The sequence below is a fragment of the Porites lutea genome, chromosome 5 (assembly GCF_958299795.1).
Source record: "Porites lutea chromosome 5, jaPorLute2.1, whole genome shotgun sequence".
In the NCBI taxonomy this organism is placed as follows: domain Eukaryota; kingdom Metazoa; phylum Cnidaria; class Anthozoa; order Scleractinia; family Poritidae; genus Porites; species Porites lutea.
This window is the reverse complement of record NC_133205.1, coordinates 29,851,541-29,876,581: the sequence shown is the minus strand read 5'-3', so window position 1 is coordinate 29,876,581 and position 25,041 is coordinate 29,851,541. Positions and strand designations below refer to the sequence as shown.

Sequence of the window (25,041 nt, the reverse complement as noted above, 5' to 3'; positions counted from 1 at the left end):
GTTAGTTAAAGTTTAAAAAGTTTATGTGACTGAACATCTGAACTGACAACTAAGCATTTGAAGGAAAATAGTAGAAGTTTTATAAAGAAATGTATAGAAAAACATCTTTAAGTGGATTGATCCGAGTCTCGTGCGGAAATGTTTCAAGTTAAACTGAATTCGACACCTACGCCGTTGGTTTTTTCGTTCATTTGTCTTAACGAAGTGATATAACTGATGAACAAATTTCGTTCGTCAGGCTAAGAAAAAAAACATAGCAACAAACTCACTTCAATTCATTTTTTTAGTAAGAATAATTACGTTTACAACTCTGCCTGGTAAGTCTATAGCTGCATTAGAAAGATGAACGAAACATGAAACTTACTTAAAATTCTTACACCACTAAAATCCACCAGGTTTAGACGTTGGTGATTTGAGATGTATCATCTTTGAATTTAACATTGCAAACAAAAATAACTCAATACTAATATAGAAAACGCTTATCGCCAGCAGTACCATTAAAAATGGAATAATTTACCTTATTTTAGTCTTTAGATCAATTTTTATTCGACGCTGTCCGCGCCGTACTTCAGTCCAATACGAACCAATTTGCATGGAAATTGCGAGTTGTTGCTTAGTTACATGTTGCTATGACAAAGTCAAACAGGAAAGACGAACCTAACAGGAGAATGAGGTTTCAAAAAACTACGTTCTACTCGATTAGCTACGGTAGTTCTTTGGCCAAAAATACTGTTCTAGTATGCCAGAAGTTAGTGCGAGAAGACCTCCAGTTGTTTTTTCTTTAGGGCTAATAAATGACATCATATCAAAGACTGGAAATTACAAGATGGAATTTGTTTCGTTTTCGGGAAGTTTTAGCTTCTATTCGACGTTCAATTTTTAGACACATTCACGGAGTCTATTTTCGTAGAACAGCTTCAAAGAGCTAGCTAAGAGGGTGTACAATTACAGTAAAGTTTTAAAATGAAACCCAGACATGGTGTTACTGAAAATGAGCATGCACTGAGAAGTTCATTTTTCTGTCAAAAAAGATGACCTTAGAGTATTCAAATAGATAAAAAAAATATAAATAATAAATAAATAAAAACTTTATCAGTCACATAATGTTATTTCTATCAGAGCTGCAACATTCATAATTATCGAAATATCGCTTTTACCGCGTCCTGCGGCCGAGAACAGTGCTTAACAAGCAAATGATTTCTATTGAGAACAGAAATAAAATCTAACCTATTATGGTTTTGTTGTTTTGGAACACCATGCAACAAAGATTTTATTTTTTCAGCTGTAATCTCTGGTCACTTATCCAAGGACCAAGCCTCATGTGAGAAACAGTGACCTTCTAAAGCCGCCGCATAATATATTGTTTCCTCTGAATCAATTATAATAAATTAAAATGAATTAATCATGTCATGCATAAGTTCTAAGTGATTCTGACCATTGTGATTTGTAGTCGTAGGGTATCCGCCTATATCCGCGGGGTTAAACTGCTGCGGTCGCATCATGCATTCATCGATACCCTGAATTCCATGTTCCATAGGAATTTCCCCGGAGTCTATGTGGTTAAGCGGTGGTTGGTACTGTGGTTGGAACTGCGGTGGCGCCATCATTGGTCCCATATGATTTTGTAAATGTTGGTATTGAGGAGGAAGCATTCCATAAGGAGGGGGCTGGGATCCTGGTAGCTGAGGGGGAGGGGAAAGCGAAGGCGGAAGGTCCAAACTGTCTCTGTCAGCCCGCCTTTTGTCTCTTGGACTTGATGCTAAATGAAAGGTAAATAGAAAGATGAATGAATAAACAAATAAATAAATAAAGTCGAACCTCCACGTCCGACCACCTTTCGTAAGCGAACACCTCTCAAAACACCAAAAGTTCCCCAGTAAAATCACTTTAGTTTGAACCTCTCGTAAAAGACCCCCTCTAGCTAGTAAGAGACCGCAACCACTTTTTTGGAAAACAGCTTCAAACTTTTCCCCTTAGCTATCCACTTAAGACATGGTTTGATCTCTATCATGTAGCCGGCGGGTTGTTGTTTGTACTACACTTCTAAGATAATGCGATGTACGTTTGGTGCTGAACATGAAACTGCACATATCATAACTTATTAGAAAATGCATATAATGAATTCTCTCCCAAATTTCAGATGTGTCCGGGCCTATTTTGGGAAGCGACCCCCTGTGGGTCAATTCACGTAAGCGACCACCTTCCGTATGCGACCACTGAACCTACGCATTTAATTTGGTCGCTTACGGGAGCTTTGACTGTAAATCAATAAATGAACCGATTAATAAATGATTGAGTGGTAGCATATTCATGAAGTTTTAGATGTTGCTTTTGAGCAGAAAGAGAAACGGGACTATAACCCAAGCGAAATCTAGAGCTCCAACCTCGTCCCCAGGGCGGTTCCCTGGCTTTGGGGGTGGGCCGCCCGACCTCCAAAGCCAGGGAAAAGCGCCCTGGGGACGAGATGGCTAGAGCTCGAGCACCCCAAGAAAACGCCTGCAATGTAGGCTTCAAATATCAAATAAACCTACATTTGCCGTCTTTAGTCTTTTTAAGACTTCTTTGCCGGTTGCTTACTCTACAGCTAGCAGCTCCGTCCGATTCAGGGTTGTTTCTTCTCGCAAGCTTCTTTATCTGAAAAACAAGTCAAGAACAACAATTTTTTACTTTCTTCACATTATTTTTCCAAAATGGGTAGCTGGTATACCCGAGTAGAATACTGTACTAACGGATACGCAAATAATCTAACATGGTTTTGTCTTGTCCCATTTGTGATAAGTAGTCAAAATGTTACCCCGTATCCACCTATCACATTAAGAATGAATAAATAAATAAATGAATGAATCAGTCAATTTTAATTTTCAAACTATAAAAATAGCAGTAGAGGAACGGCAACTAAATGGAGACAGAATTAAAAGAATTAAAATAGAATTGATAAAAATTATTTACAATTGTATAATTATTGACTAAAGACCGAAGTATAAAATTGATAACGTTTTCAAATGTGTAAGATTTTCTTTTATAACAGTGTATTATATCAGGGCATCATTCATTCATTCAGTAATTCCTTCCTTCACTATTTCTTCCTTGAAAGTCTAACATGTGAGAGAAAACAACGGGAAAAAGCTCCTTGTTATAAGTAAAATGTTTCAAACAGGCAGGCCATCCTCTATCGAAAGTAAAGGACTGTAATTATCATAGTTACCTTCGCTCTCTGATTTTGAAACCAGACTTGGACGACGCGAACACTAAGTCCTGTTTCTCTTGAAAGTTCCTCTCTAACCTTTAATTTACAAATTATAGAGTAATAGCAAATTGAATAATGATATATCGGGGAGAACCTGTCGTTAAAGGAGGGAGCAAGAAATACTACGACCCTACACGTTGTATGTTTCATGCTGGGAACGCCGAAAATACTTTAACGGCTTTTGGAGAAAGCAAAGGGCAGCACTCCAAGAGGTCTGTTCCTCGAAAGTCGGGCCCGAAATCAAATCTTCAAATCAAAATTTAAAGAAAAAACGGACAGGTACTAGCTAACAAACCCGTTCATTGTGTTTTGTTAACTGATAGTTTAATAATGTTATCTGCCGAACTACACAATTAATTATCCATTGAATGACAGCTTTCCATGCCCATTATCGGGCGGGACTTTCGAGAAAGACCGAGACTGGGCTCTACTAATCCAGACGCGGTTACCAAGCTTCTTCTTTCGTTGGATTCGTCACGCTTCGCAGGTGAGTCGAGTGTGCATATTTTTGCACTTTTTGAACTGCATTTCATTTCTTTGGCATTTTTAAGACTTATCCAAGAACAAGACTCCAGTTGTGAGAACGTGTCTTTTTTTAATACACATCTGAGTAGACTGAATTTTGAGGGGACGGCGAAGCTAAAGTTTGTGACCCTTAGCACCCTAAATCATTTTGTAGCCTGCGTTACGCAGGCTATTTGTTTCACGACTTAGAAAGCTGCCTAAACTTTACTGCACATAGAGTACCGTGAAGTGAAATTCACATATATTTTAGAGTGATTAACGGCACCGCAGAAACAAGAAAAGAATCAAGTGGTCGTATCAGATACAAGTTACGCAAGGCAATTTAAATAAGCGTTTCCACTTAATTTCTTACCTTTCTACAAGGCTTGGAGCTTATTTCAAATGCCGATTTAAATATTTTTCTTTGTTGACTCGTGAGTATTGTTCTTGGTCGTTTTGGTCCTTTCTTATCGTCATTTTCATCATCAGCTATTACTGAAGAATCATCCGAATCTGAGTTGTCAGCTTTCTCTGATTTGGTTTCTTTTTCAGTCTTTAAAATGTTATTGATAACATCTGCAAAGAAACAAGTAAAAGGAAAAAAGAGCATAACTAGTAAGTTGCTCTGGACCAAGTTGTACACGGTATGTCGTATAAATATTAGGATTATACAAAGGCGGAAAAAAGGGCCAAGCAATTGTGTTAAATTTGCATTTGTGGGGCTCTTTTTGAATTACACATGCCCAGCCCCTTTCCCCACCTCACAAACAACATAAGATGGGTGTATCCAGAATTTTTCAACAGTTTCCACACTATATCATGTGGGAGCCTGAAGAAGAATGGAAAGGTATTTTCAAAAAGTAGCCCTCTTTTGTGAGGGCACCCAGAAATTACAGCTAATTACAAATATTTATAAGTAGGTGAAGCATCAACATCCAGGTGATCGTAGTCCTGAATAGGACTGTTGTTGACAGTGACTAATGTTTTGACAACCTGTGTGGTAGTGAACTTCATATTTAAAGTGAGGTTCGTCAGATCAGTTGATAATATTAACCTCTGGTTATTGACCTGATTGATGACTACCACACAGGTTGTTTAAACATCCGTCTCTGTCAACAACAGTCTCACTCAAGACTATGATCACCCGCATGATCATACTTAACCTATAAAATGACTCCTGGGTTCAAACCTTTAACAGAATTATGAATATTGTAACACTGTCCAAAGGACATTTTGTACAGGGTTGTAGCTGGCTTGATTAGGGTCAAAAATAGAAAAAGATAAGGCTACAATGCTTGGTCAAGGGAGAAACAGTTAAGGTTGAAAAGTTGTATTTAACAAATTATTCCTCGAGCCCGCAATAGCCCAGGGGGATGAAAGGAATAATTGTTTTAGTAAAATCCAACTAGTTGGTCAAAAATATAGAGACAAAACAACTTTAGCCAGCAAAACGTGATTCAGTCGCCATTGTTTTGGTTTTCAAAGCCAGCGCTTTTTGCTATTAGTGGGCTATAACATATAGCCTAGTAGTAGCTCAACCAATCAGAACATAGCGTTGATAATAGACCACTAAGTTGGATTTTACTACTTAAAAATTCTCCTCTGTACGGAATGTGCAAAAAAAGGGAACTCTTTTGGTGGCTCACCTAAGAACCTAGAAAATCTGGGCTGAGCACAGGTGACCCAAGCGAAATATGAGAGTTTTTATGGGAAATATAGCTTACACGGAATAGATGAACTAAAATGGGTAAAAGTTATCAATAACATATCAATATTGTTACCTGGTGTCATTGTTTTTCTTTCATCAAGGGTCAGCACAACTTGAGCACTGACATTACCTAACCTGACTGTGTAATGGAAAGAGAAAATCCCTTTCCATTACACATGTCAAGTCACTGTCAGGTTGAGATGATGTTTTAGTGCTCAAATTGGGCTGAAACCTGGTAGAAAGAAAGACAATGACACCAGGTGACGGTATTTATACTTTACTGATAACTTTTACTCGTTTTAGTTCATTTATTTGATGCAAGTTTACATAGGACTCTTGATGTTTCAAAGGGGAAATCGCTCTATGTAAGGGATCCGGGAATCCAGGAAATTTTTGCTCGTGAAATCTGGAATCTGGGAAATTTTGCTAGTGGAATCTGGTATCCCTGGAATACAGCTCAAAGAATCTGGAATCCTGCTATTGATTGGAGGCTGGAATCCAGTGCCCAGAATCTGGAATCCAGATGTGGAATCCAGAATCCAAGACTGTCTTGGATTCCCTTACATGAGGCAAGGGAAATATGGCGATTTGTCGCCGGAAATGTTGACCACTCCAGAAAATAACATAACATACCATAATGCTCTTTGTTTGTCACCCCAAAAATTTGAATAAGCATTGTTTTCAGTTTGTCTTGGGGCCATTTTAATTCCCAAGATAAACTGAAGACAATGCTTATGCAAAATTTTGGGGTGACAAACAAAGAGCATTATGGTATGTTATGACAATTTCTGGAGTGGTCAATTGAAACTGTTCAGTTACTCTTAACCCTCGGAAAAACAACAACAATGAAAAGGAAAGAACATCATCATCGAAGTTTAACTCACTTTCTTGTTGTTGTTTGTGAGGTGGGCTGTTGGCTGGTCCTTTAATCGGTATCTTTCCATAGTCCTCTTTACAATATAAATTGTTATCTTTCAGTGCAAATTCCTGGCCTTTTTCAAGCCGGTGTCCGCACATAGTACAAACGAAGCATTGTATGTGATACACATTTCCTAAAGCCCGCATCACGAACTCATTTGCTGGTATTGTTGTCTTGCAGCCACTGCACTTTGTTCCATACGTCCTGTAAGAGCAAAAAGTCATAGAAATCATGGATAAGTGTTACTCATACAAACAGATTATCGAGCAATGCATGCTGAGGACAAAACAAAAAGGTGCCGTGCAATCTCCATTATTTGGGAATATTGGGTGGATAAGGGTTACAGTTCCAATTACGTCGAGGTAGCTGCCTCCTTCAAAGGCTTCCCCAAGGCTAGGGCAGCAGGGAGGATTAACTTTAATGTGGGGTGTTGGAGACGAGCGCGCCTTTCTCTCTCTCTCTTGGCGCCCTCCTTCCTCAGTAGTTATCTAAAATACCGTATTACTGTATACCCAAATAACCATTTGCGTGCAGCTGAGGTCGAGTCAGACCAGGAAGCCGGGAGCGGTTACTTCCATGTGGGGCACTGGAGACAAACGCTCTCTCTCTTTTGTCGCACGGTCTCCTCAATAATAAACTAAAATATCCGAAGTAAGCGATTACGACTCGGAGCTGCTGAGGTCGAGTCAGACACGGCAGCCGGGAGCGTTTACTTCAATGTGGGAGGTTGGAGACGAGCACGTCTCTTTCTCGGTTTCACGATTGGATTTGGTTTGACCGTCCGGTGCGTATCTTTTGGACACCCGTGGACTGAAAAGCATTCCAAATAAAACCCTTATTGAGGTAAATGTATTACAGTGGTTTGAGAAAGTTGTGTCAGTCCAACAGATTGATGTTCAGCTGGTTTAATGGTGCGCCAAACTCAAATTCAACAGAAGAACTTAAGTGTCTCAACCGAAAAGGTCGGAGAGAGTTAAACCAGCTTGCGCAACCTAGAAATCGAACTCAGAGTTAACGTGAGACCACTCTAACCACGGGGAGGTCCTGTTACCATCAGACACGTGATAAGTAACAACATCTGTGCCATTTTGTACGTGATACAATTGTCAGAGTTAAAACTAAAGAAATTTCCTTTTGAAAAATACAGAAATTGAAGACACAAAGCAAAAGTATGACCAAAGAGATTTTATATCAGTGGTCACAACACCCGGGGGGGGGGGGGGGGGGCACTTGGGTATTTTTTGGGTGGGTATGTGCCGCCCGGGACTCCAAATTGGGACCCCGTTCTAAAACCCCATTCTAGAAATGGGCCAATTTTTTATACCCCGTTCTAGAATTCGCCCTAAAACTGGTACCCCGTTCTAGAAATGGGCCAATTTTTTTATACTCCGTTCTAGGGTGCAACAAGAGTAAAACAGTTTGCTTGTTAACGCATTGAACCGTATTTTTAAAAGCAATCTGTCCTTGAATAATTCCAAATGGCTGCTTACAAAATTGAAGCTTTCATGCGTTTGAAGTATTATACGCCGTTCTAGAAAACGCCTCCGAAATGGATACCCCGTTCTAAATCAGGAAGCTTCAAAATCACGACCCCGTTGGGCGGCACATACCCGTGTAGGTAATGTATGGGAGTACCCCCTTGGGTCACAACACAGGTTTTCATCCACGAATGCCACATTTCAAGATGTGAAAGAACACCAAATGGTTTATTTGAATGGTGGCACCATCGTATTTCTTCCAGCCTGCGAGCAAACTCTCCATTTGTGCAGAGTAGCGCGCGAAAGGAGATTTGCTAGCCGAAGCTATATTTCGCCCGAGGACGTCAAAATTAAAACTGCATACTAAATAAATAGTACCAGATGTAAGAATTGCTGAAGAGGTTTTATTTTTGTAAGAGAAAGTAGCGCACAACGTGATATCTCCGTTATCCGAAGACTCAAATAGTCAGAAATACGCCTTAAAAAATTGCCAAAAGAAAATGCTGTTAGAGAGTTTTCATTTGAATGGTCACACTGTAGGATTTCTTACACAGAGTCAAACGTTAGAAGGGAATAAAATGTCCTCAGGGAGTAAAGATTTATAAAGAAGTCAAATAAGCGGTCGTCCGTCGGTCAGAATTCGCCGGAGTCATTTACTTGACCTATGGAACACCGAATGGCAGAACTAAAATGAAAAGCTAACATAGAAAGTGCTTCGAAGAAAGACTATAACAACAGAACTCCAGACAGCTTAGTGAAGATTTATCTCTCCCATTTTCGCGGAGTTTTTATCTGTATTTTCAGGAATATTTGACAAAATAAAGTAGTTAACAGTTATCTTAAATTAGCGAGTTGGAATAGCAAACAGAGCAATAGTGTGTTTAACGTGTTTTAAACAAACCTGTCTTCGACCACGTTTCCGTAAACTTAGATAATAAGTGAAATAATTGTCGTGTTCAGCTGGTTAAATAAGCTCTTGAGATACCATATCTACGAGCAGGTTTTTGTATTTGCGTTTATATATCTCATTTTCCACGAGTTGACAAACCTGCCTTGAAAAGCAAACATAAAAGATTTATTCTGTAAGGTGAGATTCTCAGATCCAACTTGGTTATTTTCCTTCTTGCTGCTCAATGCATTTTTTTGCTGGTTTGTCATTTCGAAGAATTTCTCTCCTTCTCTTAATCTTTTAACATTGTTTATAAGTCTCTGCTTTTTTAAAGGTGACCGCCTCGCACATATAATAAGAACTATCAAATTATGTAAACAAAACGCTCATATCACTTTCTAAATTTTCGTTCCTGTCAACATATTAGCTTTTCAATAGACTTATTTAAAATAATGTTTTTCCATCCTCCTTTTAGTGATACTTAGATTGTGATATGGTCACTCTATTTTTGATACTATGAACCGAAATACCTCTTAAAATGTAAAAAAAGGAAGCCGGTCACGTAATAGAATACCCTATTACTACAGCAATAAAATATATACTGTCATGATATGATTTACACCGTTTCCAAAGTAAACCAAACCAACTATGATGAAGTAAAAAAGAAAACGCCTTAAAATAGATTACACTTTACTCGCCACATTAGAATGAGAAATTTTTTGAGTACTACTTTCAGTTCTTAAATCGTAACCTCTCTAAAGCAACTTACAATAAGGCAGTGAGAGATTTGATTCTTTGCGAATAAATTACCCGACCCGTTTCACCCTGAAAGCACTTAAAATCGGCGTAAGCAAAATCTTAAATCTTCTACTGTAACACCACTGATGAACAACTCAGACGAAGTACTGACAGAGGTTTCATTTGAATAGTCCCAGCTAGTTAGAGCTATTTCGTTTGGCTCCATAGTAGCGTTTATTAGAGGGTCAAAAGTGGTCTTCACTTGAAGAAGAAGAAGTTAATAATGGGTTATGCGGTGTAACATAAAGGCTTTAGTGACTCTTATCTGGTCTTACGAGAGCTATGCCAATTAAACTAAGTATTCTCAGTCGTCTTTTTTAAGCTAGGACCTCGAATGGATGGCTACCAAGCGAACCTTGCAAACAAAGCTAGATCATGAGCACCTGCTTGGGGATTTTCTACAGCATAAGGGTTGCCAGTGAGCCCTATTTTTTAAAGTGGCAATCCATTTCCATCCTGGTTATCGAAAGCCCAAGACACGCAGAGTAGAGGGATAATTTATTGCACAGTTTAGGCAGAATCGTAAAGTAATTTTAAGCAGAACAGTAAACCATTTTTCAGGGTTTTCCCATTTTCCAATTTTTTTCGGTTTGGGTTTAAAAGCACACCAAAAACTCGTAACACGGCCTCCTTCCATTCTACATGGCCCATCATTCAAGAAATTCAAATGCAACTTTTTCGGTAAGACTATCATTTTCTCGTTATTCGTTCCGCAGTTCGTTCAAAACAAATTTAAGATTTTTGTCGTATCTTAACGTCAAGTCGCTCTCAGTCGACTGAAAAATTCCTTTAAGGAAATCTTAGCTCTTCTTGTACTGGTTAAACTAGTCGTTATTTGGAAAGAAAAAGAGAAACCTCAAAATTTGGTATAAAGTCACAGCCATACTGAGACTTGTTTCTGTATAAGAAGAGAGAGTAAAACAAATTTTATTGACTAATATCAGCAAAGCACGTTGTGGCCGTTGTAAAATCCACAGTGAACCGAAGTCATAACGTTAAGTTGTGTTGATGATTGTCGAGTCATTGCAAGTGGAGGCGTTTTAATCATTGTGGCTCTCGTGTTTTTTTTTCCAAAATTTCTCGTCCATTCAAAAGAAATATAGCAAACATGGAAAACAGGCTTGTGAAATATAGCAGGCCTTGGTTTACCTTGATCGTACTGTTGTGTTCAGTTAGGAGCAGTGCTGACTAGAGGCCTAAAACAAGAATATGTCACTAGCTAATGCCGGAATGTTATTTGACGAATAAATAAAGCTTTTCGTTGAGAAGGAGAGGGCATTCCCGGACTAAGTCTGTCAAAATACTTATGAAGCAGAAAACGTTTTTCACGGTATTGTTTGTTTTACTACGAACTCCGATATGAATACAAAAAATTATGAGTCTGCCAACGAAACTCTATGATGTGACCACACAAATGAAATCTCATCGGCAGTATTACATGGTACTGGACCATTTGTCTTATAATATTTCACAAAACAAAGTTTTAGAATTTTCTAGAATTTTTTGAGAGACATGGGAGTGCAGGTTAATTCAATATTAGAACGCTATTCTCTTTCATAATGACATTTAACGCCCTTTTGGAAACAAAAATATCAATGATATAGACCCACTGAATACATGTAAACACTCAGTACTACTAGTACTGGCTATCAATTGCCAAAAGATAAAGAAATTCTAAACTGTTGGATCTGACGATTTGACGAGTGTATAATTATTTACTTCTTAACGCATGTGAAGAGCAAAATATACTTGTGTGGTCGTGGACACTCGCAAGTGCCCGCTGTTCCAAATTCTCTAAAAATGCATCCCAAAAATACGAAAATATGAGGGAAAAAGGCAATAAAAATATTTAACTTGACTCCGATGAAACTACTTCGTACTGCGGGAGACCAGGGTTGCAGTGCGAAGTAGCAATTTTTAGGCGTCAAAAAGACCACGACCGCCTGCACCCAACTTTATCTAATCTACGTTGGCATCACTGGCTGTCTTGTGATTCAAACGGGCTCTAAATAACCTCCTTTTCGGAAGCTGCTCCGTACATAAAACTCTTTACAGATTTACTTAAACAGATGAAAGGTTTTTGTAATAGATAACGTCTCAAAACACGCAAAGGTCGCGTGAACGACCGGTTCTTCGCATCAGGGAACCCCACTTGTAAACAAAAATTGAGCAATATGAAAATTGTGGCAACCAGAATGAAAACTTGGCTTTTTTTGGCGAATCCCTCTTCAGTATACAGCATGCAGTTGGCCTTGGCTCTCTTTTGAAAATAGTTTTATGTGTTTGTTTGCTGGTTAGGTGGCATTTTGTTCAAGTTACTTGTACACATGCCTACAATATACATCAAGAACTGAGTTTCCGAACAACAAGTAGATTTCATTTCAGCATGAACTGATGATGTCCGGGAAACTACTAAAATACAGTTATCAATATTCTTCAGTACATTCCATAAAAGTCAGATCAACGTTTAATACGCTATAGAAGCTTGAAGACTAAATCGAATCCAGGTCTTATTTGTTGATATGTATCAATAAATATAATTCTTTTGAGTCCAAGTATCTTTGGCTCCTTAGCTCCAAGATTCCAAGGTGTGTTATCTACCAGTCTAAACAACCGGAATGATGGTGACTTGTCAATTTGCCGATCGACAGTCCAGCCAAATTGCTGTTTCGGTTAAGATTGTATGTTTAATCGGTTCGTTTTACTGTTAATTTGATTCAGACTTAATGTACTCAAGAGTAAAAGATTGCAAACCCAGGGAGTCGATTCAATTATAGAATTGAACTACAAGCTCCTCAAACAAACATAGTCGAAAGTCTACATTTCAGTGCTATCTTTAGTATCAGAAACTAGGGTTCACGTTCACGAGCTAGAAAAAAACTATCTTTAGCGATCGATAACCCATGGGTCTATCACAAGGTCACTGTAACTTAAACCTCAAAGGAATAGAGACAACAGCAGTGATAACCTCGAAAGAACTGGAAAATAGGTTCCGGTGAATTTTGGACACTGGCCTGTACAGTATGTCTGCTTGAACGTAATTTAAAAATCTCAGTTAAAGAAAACCACCGTTGGTAACAATTAAGTATCACATTTTAGGTAAATGTTTAAATCCACGAATTCAAAAATCTGCAAACAGGGTGAGTTTTGCTACAAGAACTTGTTGTAGGAGAACTGGCGTCATATAATGAAAATAAGTAACTCAGTTCAACCAAAGAAACATCTCTAACACGAGCACTTTTAGCATTGTTTGAGTTAGGTTTTTCGTGTTATAGTGCAAGTTGTTTCAGAATTTCTTTAGTTTCGCGCAAAGATCTACTCATTTCCGACCAGCAGGTTCACCTACAAAAGGTTTTGAATAAGACTGTCAGAATACTTTATCTCTTACGTTTGAAGAGTTGGAGATCGAAAAGCATCTCAGAGTTGAAATAACGAAATCACAACTCGCAATCGAATGCATATTTTATCAGATTACTCGGAACAGAATTATTAAATTGGTAACATATGAAGAAATGAAAGTTAAAAGCGATGCTGTTCATGCCTTGATTCTCGAATACTCTACAGGAGGAAAAGGAAAACGCGCATCAAAATGGCTCAGTCGCCTTCGAAAGCTGGTTAGAAGCTGTCATTTGATGGCTTCTTATTCAAATACTGCTTGACGTAATACTTGAAAACTATAGTTTTCCCCTGAAGCTCCCCTATTTTTTCTTGGCTATCGACATAGTTGACAGATACAAATATCAAGGACCATAGCAAGCCATTAGCAAATCTTAAAATGGTCATGTTTCGGACAAACAGATATCCTGTTTTGATTTCCTTAAGAACTAAAGTAATATAAAGCAGTTTTATGTTATGTTCGGTTGTATCTTTAGTTTCAAGCATTCCTAAAATCTTTAAAAGCCTGTCTAGAAGAAGCTGTGGTTTGTCTTTGAAATATACTTTCAATCTAAGCAAGAAAAAGCATCTGTTACTGACAGCGTTACCGATGCCGTCAACTGGCAAAAAAAGCGAGAAAACAGAAAAATTTCATTTAATTCTGTGAAGCAAACAACAAAAGAATCATTTCTAAGCTCTAGATGTGTTTGCGAAAGCCGTGTAAGATTTTATGAATAATTCAGGTTTCCTTTGATCAGAATCAAAGCGTCACAAGGTGAATTTTAAACTCTGCTCATCCAGTAAAAAGCATGCTAGGATTTCTTTGATCGTTCCTTCTCTTTTTGTTGGGCTTATCGTGGTATTGTTTGTATAGTTTTTGGCTATTCAGTGAACAGCAGTCCTGATTCAAAGAAATTGTCCACGTTTTTCATGAAGACTTTTTACGGTAGACCAACAGGTTGAATTTCGAAAAGTAAGTGAGCACGTGTGGTAATGTTTGTCCTAGCTTGTTGTAAGCAATTATAGTGTTTTCTTTCGATTCAACATTTCCGGATAAATTCATCACCTACTCCACGGAAAGGCGTACGGAAAAGTTGGAAAGCCAGATGACTTCAATTCACCCAAGTGTGTTTTTACCTACTGATAATTTATGGCCGCTTTTGATGTTTAAAATTCCCAATCTAGACAAGTGTTGAACAGTTAATATGGCTTTTCACACGAACCAATTCATTTTGACCTTTTTGGAAACAACCCTCTCGTTTTTTCGTGACAGATTGTTCGATTGTCATCTACAGGAACAGAGAAATCCGTGAAATGATGTCTTGCTCAAAGTAAATCAGTGAATATGCTAACACTCTCTTAAACAAATAACCCACAAGGCGGCTTCGTTTTAAGTTTAAATTTCCAAGGTGACGTCGCTTTATTTTGAAGAACGTAGCAGCAGAAACCCAGCCTTGAGGCACTGAAAGTGGCAATAATATTGTGTTGAAACAAATAGCCTTGATGCCAAAGTATTGATCGAAGTACCTCTTTCCCCAGAACACTTTAATGGCCTTGTGTGATTGACAATGGTAATAGATCCGTTCCTGGGCAAACATTCAATTATCAAAATAAAAACTACGCCGCTAACTGATTTTCTGGCGAGCAATTTTACGAGCAGATGAAAAAAAGCTTTTTCAAGGGGGAAAATGTCGTATGCAAAACAACTCTTCTTTTCAAAGCGTGATTAGTGATAATTTTCCAGACTTTATTATTAAAGAAGTAATATATTTTCAGATGATTTAAATGTTGCATTCAGGACTCGTTTACTGTAAAATAGAGACAATTGAAAAAGCCTTTTATGCAGTTTAAGTAACTCTAACTGTTCAGTTTATAGAAAGAGTTACGATGATAAAATGCTTTTCGGTAGAATGCTCACTTTAGCAATCTCTCTTTAATTCAAATATGTAACAAGACAAAAGGACATTATTGGTAAAACAAAGCAAAAAAATCATTAATATCGCAGAAAAACAGAATTGCAATTTTTTTCCCGTTTAATGGTATCTTTTCTCACTTGTCCTGATAACGGCTGAAGTTCTGAATCGTTTCTTGTGGAACTACAGCGATGCTGGTAAAATGAAACCGAGTGACCTAAACTTCTAAATGTTCCTTCAGTAGTTGTAATCCATGAAAACAGTGCATGATAATAATAGAAACGGACAATTACAAAAATAAGCAAAAGAAATATCAAACTGACATTATAGAGACCTCTTATCGAAATTGAAGAGGAAAAAAATCGGGCACTAACGTACTACAAGTAACGGAAGAGAGTTATCATTTAAAGAGGCAAGATTGATTAACACATTCAAAGGAACTTCCTGCTAGCGAAACTGTTACTTGTAGAAAGCGCAAGATCTGACAACACCACTACGCGAGAATTAAAATTTCAGAAATAAGTATCATTCTGTACCATTCAACATGTTAATCATATTAAAAGGGTAAAATAAGTTAGAAAACGCAATAATTATTCATACTTTCCGAAATCTGTGGGCGGCCTTTGCTTTAGATGTTCAAAGGAGACCGATGCATACATAACGTGTATATGTTTAGACCAACGATGTAAATAGAAATTTAGACCGTCGCTGTGTGGTGATCAAAAAATCGAAAACTACTACTCGTTACAGACATTTCAGAAAATTTAAGATCGCGATTAATTAAAGTTACTAGACGTTTAGAAGAAGCATTACCCTTATTAAAATAACCAGCGGTCCATAACAACTGTAGGCAACAAGCAACAATCGTGACAAAGACGTTTGAGTGCTGGTGCAGACGGTCCAAAGGCCTTGTAGATTTCCCAAATTACCGATACCTTGAAATTGGCAATGACCTTCTGCCGTGTAATCTAGGTACTTAGGCAGAAAACTATTAATTATAGGAATATTTAATGTGAGCAAAAATATGAAATGTCATGAAGAAACGCGACAGCTTGTGTTCTAACCGTGTCGTGTTGCTAGAGTGTACTGACTTACTTTTCGTAGTCGGTTCTACAGTAGAGTTTTCTGTCCTTGCTGAAGCATGAACGCGATAAGGCGCTTCCACACACGCAGCACTGCAAACAGCTTTCATGCCACGGCTCGTCAGTGACTTTCATTACAAATCGGTCTTCGATGGGTTCCTGGCATCCCGTGCACACACTCATCCGTCTCTGAGTTCCATTTTGCCCACAGCTTGTTTTCCCTGCTAACAGATAGCAAAACAATCAAGTCAAATTAAACTCTAAACAGCAGCAGCCCTCTCTACAAACCTAGCTTCAAATAGGTGTAACTAACCGATTATTTTCGGAGCCTTCCGGTGGCAGCTATCTTCCATAGTCATCGTCGGTGACTCGGATCAGATCGCCGCGCGGTGGCAGTAGTCCACCGCGCCGCAGAAAAAAACTACACAAACTCGGTCAAGGATAACCCAGACGTATTTATGTAGAGCAGCTGTCAGGGATATCCTATCTCTGTGATCTAAGCACCAAGCTACCAACACTGTAGTTGTAAACTTGCCACAGTATTGTTGTTTGTGTAATTGTTTTTCCGTGCGATTGACTTCTCTATTTTTGTAGCGTAGTTTTCTATTTATGCTCCATGCGAGGGACACGGCGGACGGACGATTCCACCTGTTTTGCAACTAGGACGGGGACTCAGTTTGGTTGGGTTGTGCAGTGATGTGCGAGGGCGCTTGAGTTTTTCGCGCGCGAATCCGAATAGTATGAAAAGTTGCCCGGTATAAAGTCGCTTCGATTCAAGGCAACCTCGCTCTATCGGTTTGACACCTCAACAACTAAGCTATTGGTAGGAAGGGCGACTAGGCGTCTTTTTTATTGTCTCCTCTTTAATGACACATGACAGCTTGATTGATCGTTATGTGACCAACCAGGACCAACAGGACACCGAGTCCACGTGCATGAAAAGGCAAATGGCACTACTACGAAGAAAGTTGTAGAAAATAAATTCGTTAAGTAGCCCTCTGTGCTTTATTCTTGACTTGATCTCGGGCAGACAGATTTCGCGCTTAGTGCCTCGTCTCTCTTAATCGATTTTGGCATCGAAATAATTGGTTTACAAAAGCTTATTATGATACACGCTTGAATTGACGAAAGTCACAAATTGCAGTCGATCTCTCTTCACCGGAAGAAAGCAGAAAAACGAGGCTCGTGTCCAAGGCATTGCCATGAAGAGGAAGTTTCCATAGAACCGCTGAGTGCGAACTGCACGTGCAAAAAATGAGTCCGATCTGCGCAGGCCACCTGCGGTCTCACAATTGTTCCACCATGTTAAGAAAAAAGCAAATTAGAAACGCGAGGAAGACGATAGAAATAACAATCCAAGCACACGCTGGGCGTTTTTACAATCACTCCTTTATTGCCTTGTTTGCTGCCTAAAAAAAGCGCACCGAATGAGAAGGATTAATTTTAAGTGGAAAATTATTCGTGTTGACTGGTGTTGCGTTATTTTTGGGCGCTCGGCGTCACGTTTGCGATTATATTGATGGCTTGTTGACAAGCAAAACTGTCGGTCATAAGTGGTTTTGCGACATAAGGCACGCCCGTGAAATTCGATACCGCCAATTGCAGGTATTTAGCGGCTTGAAGACAATGCGAAATCTCATGGGCAATTGAGTTCGTTTTCACCCTATTCTTTCCACGGCTCGAACAATTGAACCGCAGAAGATCGATACGTCGAAGACCTCTTGTATGTTAACTGCAAGTCGTGAGTGTAGCTTTAAGGTCAATCTGCGTGTCAATTGATTGCAACCGGTGAATTGTAAATTTGTCCCTCCAGCGTCGAACCTAGACTAGAGCCGACGGTACTCAGCACTGACTCCAGGTAGAAAACGTTTTCATTGTGGCTTAGCTTACGCCGCGGCATTTTCGTGGCGAAAAAAAGATCATTTAACCGTTGAGAATAAGCTTTTGTTTTGACACGACTGAATGGGGTCGGTTTCTTTGATTCGCTTTGTTATTTTCTGCATTCGAAATGATTTCTGTCGGCCTGGACAGACGAAAATTCGACGCCCGAAACGTTTTGTTGGTTTGAAAACTAAAGAAGCCAAATTGCATTGCTTGTTAACAAAAGTTTTTGTTGTGGAGTCAAGTTATTGTTTACTGGAGAATTGTACTTACGAGGTCATATGATCGCCGGATCTTTGTTAAGGTTCTTTTATGTTCGCTCTTTTGATTTATAAGGACCAAGGCTTCCTCCGTTCCGAAATATTTTTATTACTATCTTAAAATAACAAACACTTTGTGAATTAGGCAGTGGTTTTAGTGTTTTGACTCTGACTAAACAGACCTCTTAGCTTTAACTATTCGGTCAAGTGAATGGCTCTAATTAAGTGGCTCTTCGTAATTTCATCGTTGTAATTATTCGCTATTCAGTTCTAAAGTGGTTAATTCTATAGTCCGGATAGGTATTGACAACAGTTACAACCGATCAAGAAAATTTTGTACCAGACACAGATCTCTTTATATCCTTAAGCATTCCCGCCGTAATGGTATGAAACCCTACTCTGTAAGGTTGGCCTAGTCAAATGTCCGATCCGACCTCATTGTTCGTTTGTTCTTCGAGCCGCCGACGAAACTCAACTATTTTATCGCTTTGTCGCGACAGCCGTATTACATTGCAGTCCTCAAAAGCGTCCTTGATTTCGCTAAGACAATCCAAATGTTTGATTCCAGGGGAGTTTTCTTAAATTTAAAATTGTGTTTACGTATTAGGGTTTTCAAGCAAGGAAATTATTGCGGTTAAATAGACACTTACGCACCATCACGCCTCTCGAGAAATAACAAATGCTGTGAGTTAGGCGGCAAATCTTTCATCTCAAGTGGCTACTGCCGCAGTTCAACAAGCTGACTTTAGCGGGGGGTTACGTGATCTTGTGCTTTGATTTTATTGTCCTCCTCGCTCATTTGGCCTGGGTGGCCAACTTGTAATCTTAAAGTGGAAAACTTGACTTTTTTAACGCAGTAATATTCCTGAACAAATAAAATAATCATTAACCCATTCTAATCGCGCTTGTTTGTTCTCTGCTCCAGGCAAGATGTGAATTAAAGTGATGGCAGCGCGTGTAGAGAGGTGAAAACTCGGATTGTCGTGACATTATTTTTTTCGTTATTGAAAAGTTAGTTTTGTGTTGAAGTCAAAAAATACTGAAAGAGAAACATTAGAGATAGGAGCAAGATTCCGCTTACGTATAATTAGCAATAGAAAAGCACGGCTGGTATTCTACAAGTTTTTATTCTATTGTGTCATCGGCTCCTCTTTAGAAGAGGTGGAACCTTGAAAAATATACGCCGCTGACTCTAGCATTTTCTTCATGGATATTTCTTAAGATGTTTACGTAGTCATTGTTGTGAGAAAATAAGTTGTTTCCTTCATCTAGGAGCCCGAAGGCAGGCGAAGTCGTAAAGAAATTAACGTGCTGAAGGTTGGTTTTATGATGTCGGAAGTCACCCAACTCAAAGGGTAATATTATGCTAAAATATTTCAAAGGATTCGTTTAGGTTGCAGCTGCCGCTGCTATAGATGTTGTGTGTCCGTGAATTACGGTGGAAATTTGTTTTATCTTAAAGTGTGTGCTGGCTTGAATTGTACATTTTTCTCTTTTGAGCAATCTAACTTTTTTTGTTTTTGATCTTAAATCCAATTTTCTGGTTTAATATAAACTGATCTTTGTAAAACTTTGACTCTGAGATAAAATGTCAAGCATTTGCTCTTAAAGCGCTTTTGCCACAAAATGATCAATTTTTGTGGGCCTCCCTGTACAACAGTGTTTTGTTTTCGTAGCCGTCTAGGTTGCAATGTATTGGGGCATTTCTTGAATACTTGATCAAAACTACGAGTATTCTTCGGTAAGTTTATATTATTGCATTTTGGCCGTGTCTATTCGTAGGGTAGCTTTTATTATTGACAGATCGCACATAAAAAAAGTGGTTTTAAAAGGTGGTGGTCTTTCTTTCGTCGCTACAGCCATAGATAATTGCTTTGTGTATTGAGCCGGTTTAGTTGTCATGGTTGTATTCGTCAGTAAGAGCAGATCTCAGTTAACTATATAGGACACTCATCTCAGGCTTTTTAAGAGATGTTCTAATCTTCTAGCGCTAAGATGGACCTGCCAAAAAATGCTGTATCCGCAGTGACAAATGTATCCGCAATATTTTATTCACTTGAGATGAACTGAGCTTTGTAGAATTTTTTTTTTATTCACCCAGAAAGAACCTTCATTTTGTCACAGTGTTATATTATAATAACTGGGTTCACGTTTCGCCTGTTTGAGGCAAGACGTTACTTTTCAATATTACTTCATCCACAGAAGTTTTTGACGAGTTTCTGAGTCCGGATACACGTTTTGCCAGCGGGCTGCATTACTTCGGTTCAGAGTCAGACTTACACGGCAATAACTTCTGTGCTCTCAACTCAATAAAAAATTGAGTTATTTCGGTTACACGGTGTGCAATATATTGATCGATAACAACCTCTAAAACAATTAGAACGAAACTTGGAAAGGTGAGGCGAGTGACCGGATCGGAAATGAGGCTACGACCTAACCATTTCTTGAGTTAAGCCGAGAGAAGTCTTTCATTTTTAGTCATCTTAAATGGACAGTTAGAGATTATAACAGGTGTGCTGATAATACGCGATATAAAGTATTATTCAGTATAATCACACGCTCAGACATTTTCGTTATGAGATGATCTTGTCATCAATGCTGCTTTTGATTACAACTGGAGAAAAAATTCAGTATATAACCTGACACTTACTAATTTTTATACCTTATAGGATGATCTTGTAAGCACTGTTTTTTATTGTTATTATCATGATTACATTTTCGGCTTAAGTCTTACATGAGTGGTGTAGATGAAATTGTCCAGCCTGTGCTTACTTAGTTATTCCCTTCAAAATGCTGTGCTTGAAATCATTTCTCTTACAGTTGCAAGGAAAAAAATCTTTATGCCCTTAGGCTAGGTTTACGAAATGTTTTATCTTCTTCTTTGCACAAGTTGCACATTTATTCCTTTTACCACAAATATGCAGGAAAACTATCGGCGTTTTCTTTGATATTCAGAGACGTACACTGACATTTTCTCGTGTCTTAAAGCATTGTAAGTCATAACTAGACGGCGAAACGAAGTACAATTAATTTGTGGCCCTAGCTGCGGACGTTTCTCTGATCCGGGTTGGGAGGTCCTTGTGGTGCCGCTAAGAGTTATGACGGAATTCTGTTGGCTATAAAGGAAAGCTTAAGAATTTCCCTCTGCATAAACAACTTCTAACATTCTCAAAGGAAAGAAAACTGTTCTTTTATTTCCTTTTAAGAGCTTGAAGATAGCGTTTTATTAGTTATCCTTAATCTTTATCAGCTGAGCACTGATTCTCTGTAGGAATTACACCCGGCCATCAAGATTGCTGACAAATAATGGTAAAGCCGAGTCAGTCTCTAGCCGCGTATATGGCTATCAAGCTTTCTACCAATATGCGAATACTAGCAGGTGTATATCCAAGTGTATACAACTGACTGACTCCCCAAACTTAAGTCTCTTCAAACAGAAATTGCCACAGTTATAAATTGTTTACTCTTTGTAGTTGCCTTGCTGTATTAACTACTCGTACATTAAGCGGGTACTGAATTTCTCGGTGGTCCGAGTCATCCTCGTGGAATTGACCGAACTAGTTTTTGTCCCCATCGAACGCTGCACCCGTGGAGGATCAAGAGCAAACAAGGAGAAATAAAATTCTCTTCAAATTGACAGCTATTCTTGGGATGACTTGTAAATGAGGCTGATGAGAACTAGGGACATCTGCAAGGTCTTCGTGAAACAACAGTACTAGAACTCGGATTCCCCCGAAGAGAAAATACGTAGAAATTCGGACTATAGATGACGCTTATTTATTTCTGACAGCAGCTTATTGTGCGTTATCTTCGCGTCCAAGTTTTGCTTCGATTGTAACCGGAACACCACCGGCAAGTCTTACACAAGAAAGTTAAATTGATGAACACGATCGAGGTAGATTCGCATTTATTTTCGGGTTAACGACATAAACTAATTACTGACTTGTTTTAGAGAGGGAAAGGAGTAAGTAGAAGGCGATGTTTTCGTAATTATACGCGTTTGGTACGGCTCCCCTGAATGTAGTAAAATATACCGATCAACAGCTCTAAAATCAGTCTGACAAATTGGACTTATTAAATTGGCGTGTAATGCCAATTCCATGTCTCATTCTGTCATCTTCAGGGGGACATTTGTCTTGGAGTCGATGCAGTTGTCATCGTCGATAATAAGGCATTTTCTTTTTCCAACATAGCCTTAATCTGTAAAAGCGGTAGGGAATCCTGGTGGTCCAACGTAGCCGGGGAAAACAAATCTTTTTTGTTTGGATTGCAACCGCTCATTCGAATAGGGAAACGTAAAAGTTTACGGGCATAAGCCCAAACATCGACATGACCTCTTACTCACAAATTATTCAAACAATACGGCAAACCGTTTTCTCGCCGAGGCAGTTGTCTGCTGAGTTCCTTTAGTCACGATAGACTCACGAAAACATATCAATATCCACTCTGATCGTGTACAAATTAGCGCTTAATGTAAGAAATAGTTTCATTCTTGTGTACAAATGACAACAAAAGGGTTCCTTACCTAAAACAGGCGGAGACGCCATGCTCACGCCACCGTTTCGCATTCGGACCAGATTTTCCTGAGTGCTAAAAGATTCGTGTACTGAACAAAGTTCTCAGTCTCGAGCTTATTGAGTCAATAGAGTTACCGGATCTTCGCTTCCAGGCTTCCAGTTCCCTGAAGCTCAGCCATTCATATCCTGCCAATGAGGCGGGTCCTAAGTCAGTCTGACAATATCTACACGCTTGAATATTCATCACTCTAGTGATTTGCTTTCATCTTTGTTGGTTTTTCATGCATCAGTGTATGTTTCTAGTTACATATCTGCTGCTTTTTATTAAGTATTCGCCAAGCCTGAATTCTCGTATATTGGCCGTCTAGTAAATAATTCACAGCAAGCAGAAACTCCAACGTTGGACGAACTTGCATAACGGTCGTATGTTAATAAGCCGTATCTACGGGTGGGTATATTTCATTAGTCTACGTGGTGCCTGTTTAGCAGCCAGTAGAAAAAGCGACCCAGTAACTACAGTGCAAACGTTTGGAAGTCAAACTTTGACGTGAATTTATTGACGAAATTTTCAAGGTCCCCTACAAAGGCTACACTCACTCTGCTCAGCTCAGTTATTTATCCCAAATAAAACTCTGAAGTGCTTGTAATCTGCGTAGGCCAAGTCTGGTAGTTTGATTATAGGGTCTATATAGTTGAACTTTATTCTGGCAACTGGTAAGGTGCTCCGCATTTATACTCCGTTTACCCTTACACAGATGTTTATCATGATCACCTTTCAGAAAGCCCGGTGTACAGAATTTTTGAAAGAAAAATCAAGTGATTAAAATGGGAAGTTGGCCCGTTAAACCTCACGTACTATAAACAAAAACCGCTGCATTGTATATGCTGTTTTAAGAGATAAATTTTTGTTAGAAGTGTCGCGGTGTAAAGCAAATCGTTCAAAGTTTCGATCTCTATCAAAGGGCGGAGTTAACATAAGTACGCGGTCTGTGTAATCGGTTTAAAAGAAACCATCGCTTTAAGATGCCAGTAACGTTAAAAGTCAAAATATTTTGAAGATTCAGTTGTCCGCTAGTCGTAAGGGCCGTTTGCTGTTGTAAGTTCGCAATTATCATCCAAGACACACGTTCGACTCTGTAAATACGTCAGATTTGGCGGCGAGCGCAAGGATCGTTCTGTCATGGCGGGATGTGTCGAGTGTGGGCGAGAATGACAGTCAGTCAACCTGTCAACAGCTCAAAGAAAACCGATAAAGCAAACATTTCATGTAAATTTTTTGGTGTGTGAAAAGAACTTTCGGATGTTTGAATTGCCGGATAATCATCACACGGACAAGTGACAGCTTGCTTCTTTATATGGATTAAATTATTCTAGCTCTCTAAACTCAGGTAGTCGTAAAAGCAAACATCAAATAAATTGCAAGGAAGCGTCCATGCACTTTTCACAAGCCACCGGAAAGTTTGTTTGCTGGAAGAACTACTTTCGACGCCGCTTATACGAATATTTTAATAGTTAAGTAGTTTGGTGGGATGACTTGTCAAAAACTAGGAGAGCAAACTCAAATAGTTCTTTGACATGTTCCATTTTAATTCCTTTTCATATCATGCTACGTTTGAAATGTTGTCACGTTTGCGGCTAGAAGAAGGCAATTATTATCCACAAAAAAACGCCCGACTTTGCCGTCTATGGCTTCAGAGTCGAAATTCTCTCTCTTGAATGAAATACACCCGCCTCTTTCTTCCTAAGTATGAGCTGAATTTAACAATTTCTTTCAAAGTTTCAAAGCACCTGAACTATTTCCTCTCCCAAACAGTTGTGTTTGAAAAAAAGGTGTTAAGGCGTCAAAACTGAATCTAAACTGCACTGATAATAAATGGAAATTTCCATGGATTTCGTTACTTTCCTTTTTGCACCATCACAAAATCAATAAAACACGCTGGGGTAACAAGTACAAGGCGACGATATTAATCCATGGTTGCTCGGGGTTTTTTTCGCGGAAACAGATTTGACGCGGGGTTAACCGTTACGTGTTAACAGTCGATAACAAGGCAAGACAATTCGCAAACATTGGTAGACTCTTTCTTTTCAAAAAGGTTCTTTGGTTACAATGTCATCCGCGAGTGACGTGCAGTTCCAATATTCATTCGACTTATTCAAATTAGCGAAGCAAACATTACTTAGTTGAGAAGCTGGCAATAAAACTGGGTAGCTTTAGTTTCGTGTGCAAAGAGCGTTGATTGTTGAACTTTGCGATTCATGGCGAGGCTCTCAGGTCTAGAACTGAAGAGACATTTGTGCGGGACAATGTTCGTATTCACTTTCTAAGACTGCGGAGAGTTTGAAGGTAGGTAGCCTTTGATTGCCGCACTCTCAAAAAACGTGCAAAAGTCACTCTTCGAGGTATTTGGAAGGCGGTAAACGCTTGTTATCTTCCCTCCCATGCAGTATTTGGCGAACTATACAGTGTCTG

At 39.0% G+C, this 25,041-nt stretch overlaps 1 protein-coding gene across 7 annotated transcripts in view; it reads right to left on the bottom strand.

The window, feature by feature from the left end:
- The window catches only part of LOC140936746 (LIM homeobox transcription factor 1-beta-like), a 28,209-nt gene that overhangs the window by 1,604 nt on the left and 1,564 nt on the right, over positions 1–25,041 (bottom strand). For 2 of the 7 annotated variants that reach the window (XM_073386231.1, XM_073386232.1), the window contains exons 2-7: positions 15,927–16,137; positions 6,344–6,582; positions 4,125–4,327; positions 3,206–3,283; positions 2,532–2,634; positions 1,178–1,759 (exon numbers count right to left, since the gene is read on the bottom strand). In XM_073386231.1, coding sequence (XP_073242332.1) covers positions 1,389–1,759; positions 2,532–2,634; positions 3,206–3,283; positions 4,125–4,327; positions 6,344–6,582; positions 15,927–16,137 — 1,205 coding nt within the window. In that variant the 3' untranslated portion in view covers positions 1,178–1,388. Of the gene's footprint in view, positions 1–1,177; positions 1,760–2,531; positions 2,635–3,205; positions 3,284–4,124; positions 4,328–6,343; positions 6,583–15,926; positions 16,138–16,226; positions 16,954–22,579; positions 22,730–25,041 lie in introns of those variants that run through there. The other 5 variants (XM_073386227.1, XM_073386226.1, XM_073386230.1 and 2 more) reach the window with 5 other exon arrangements.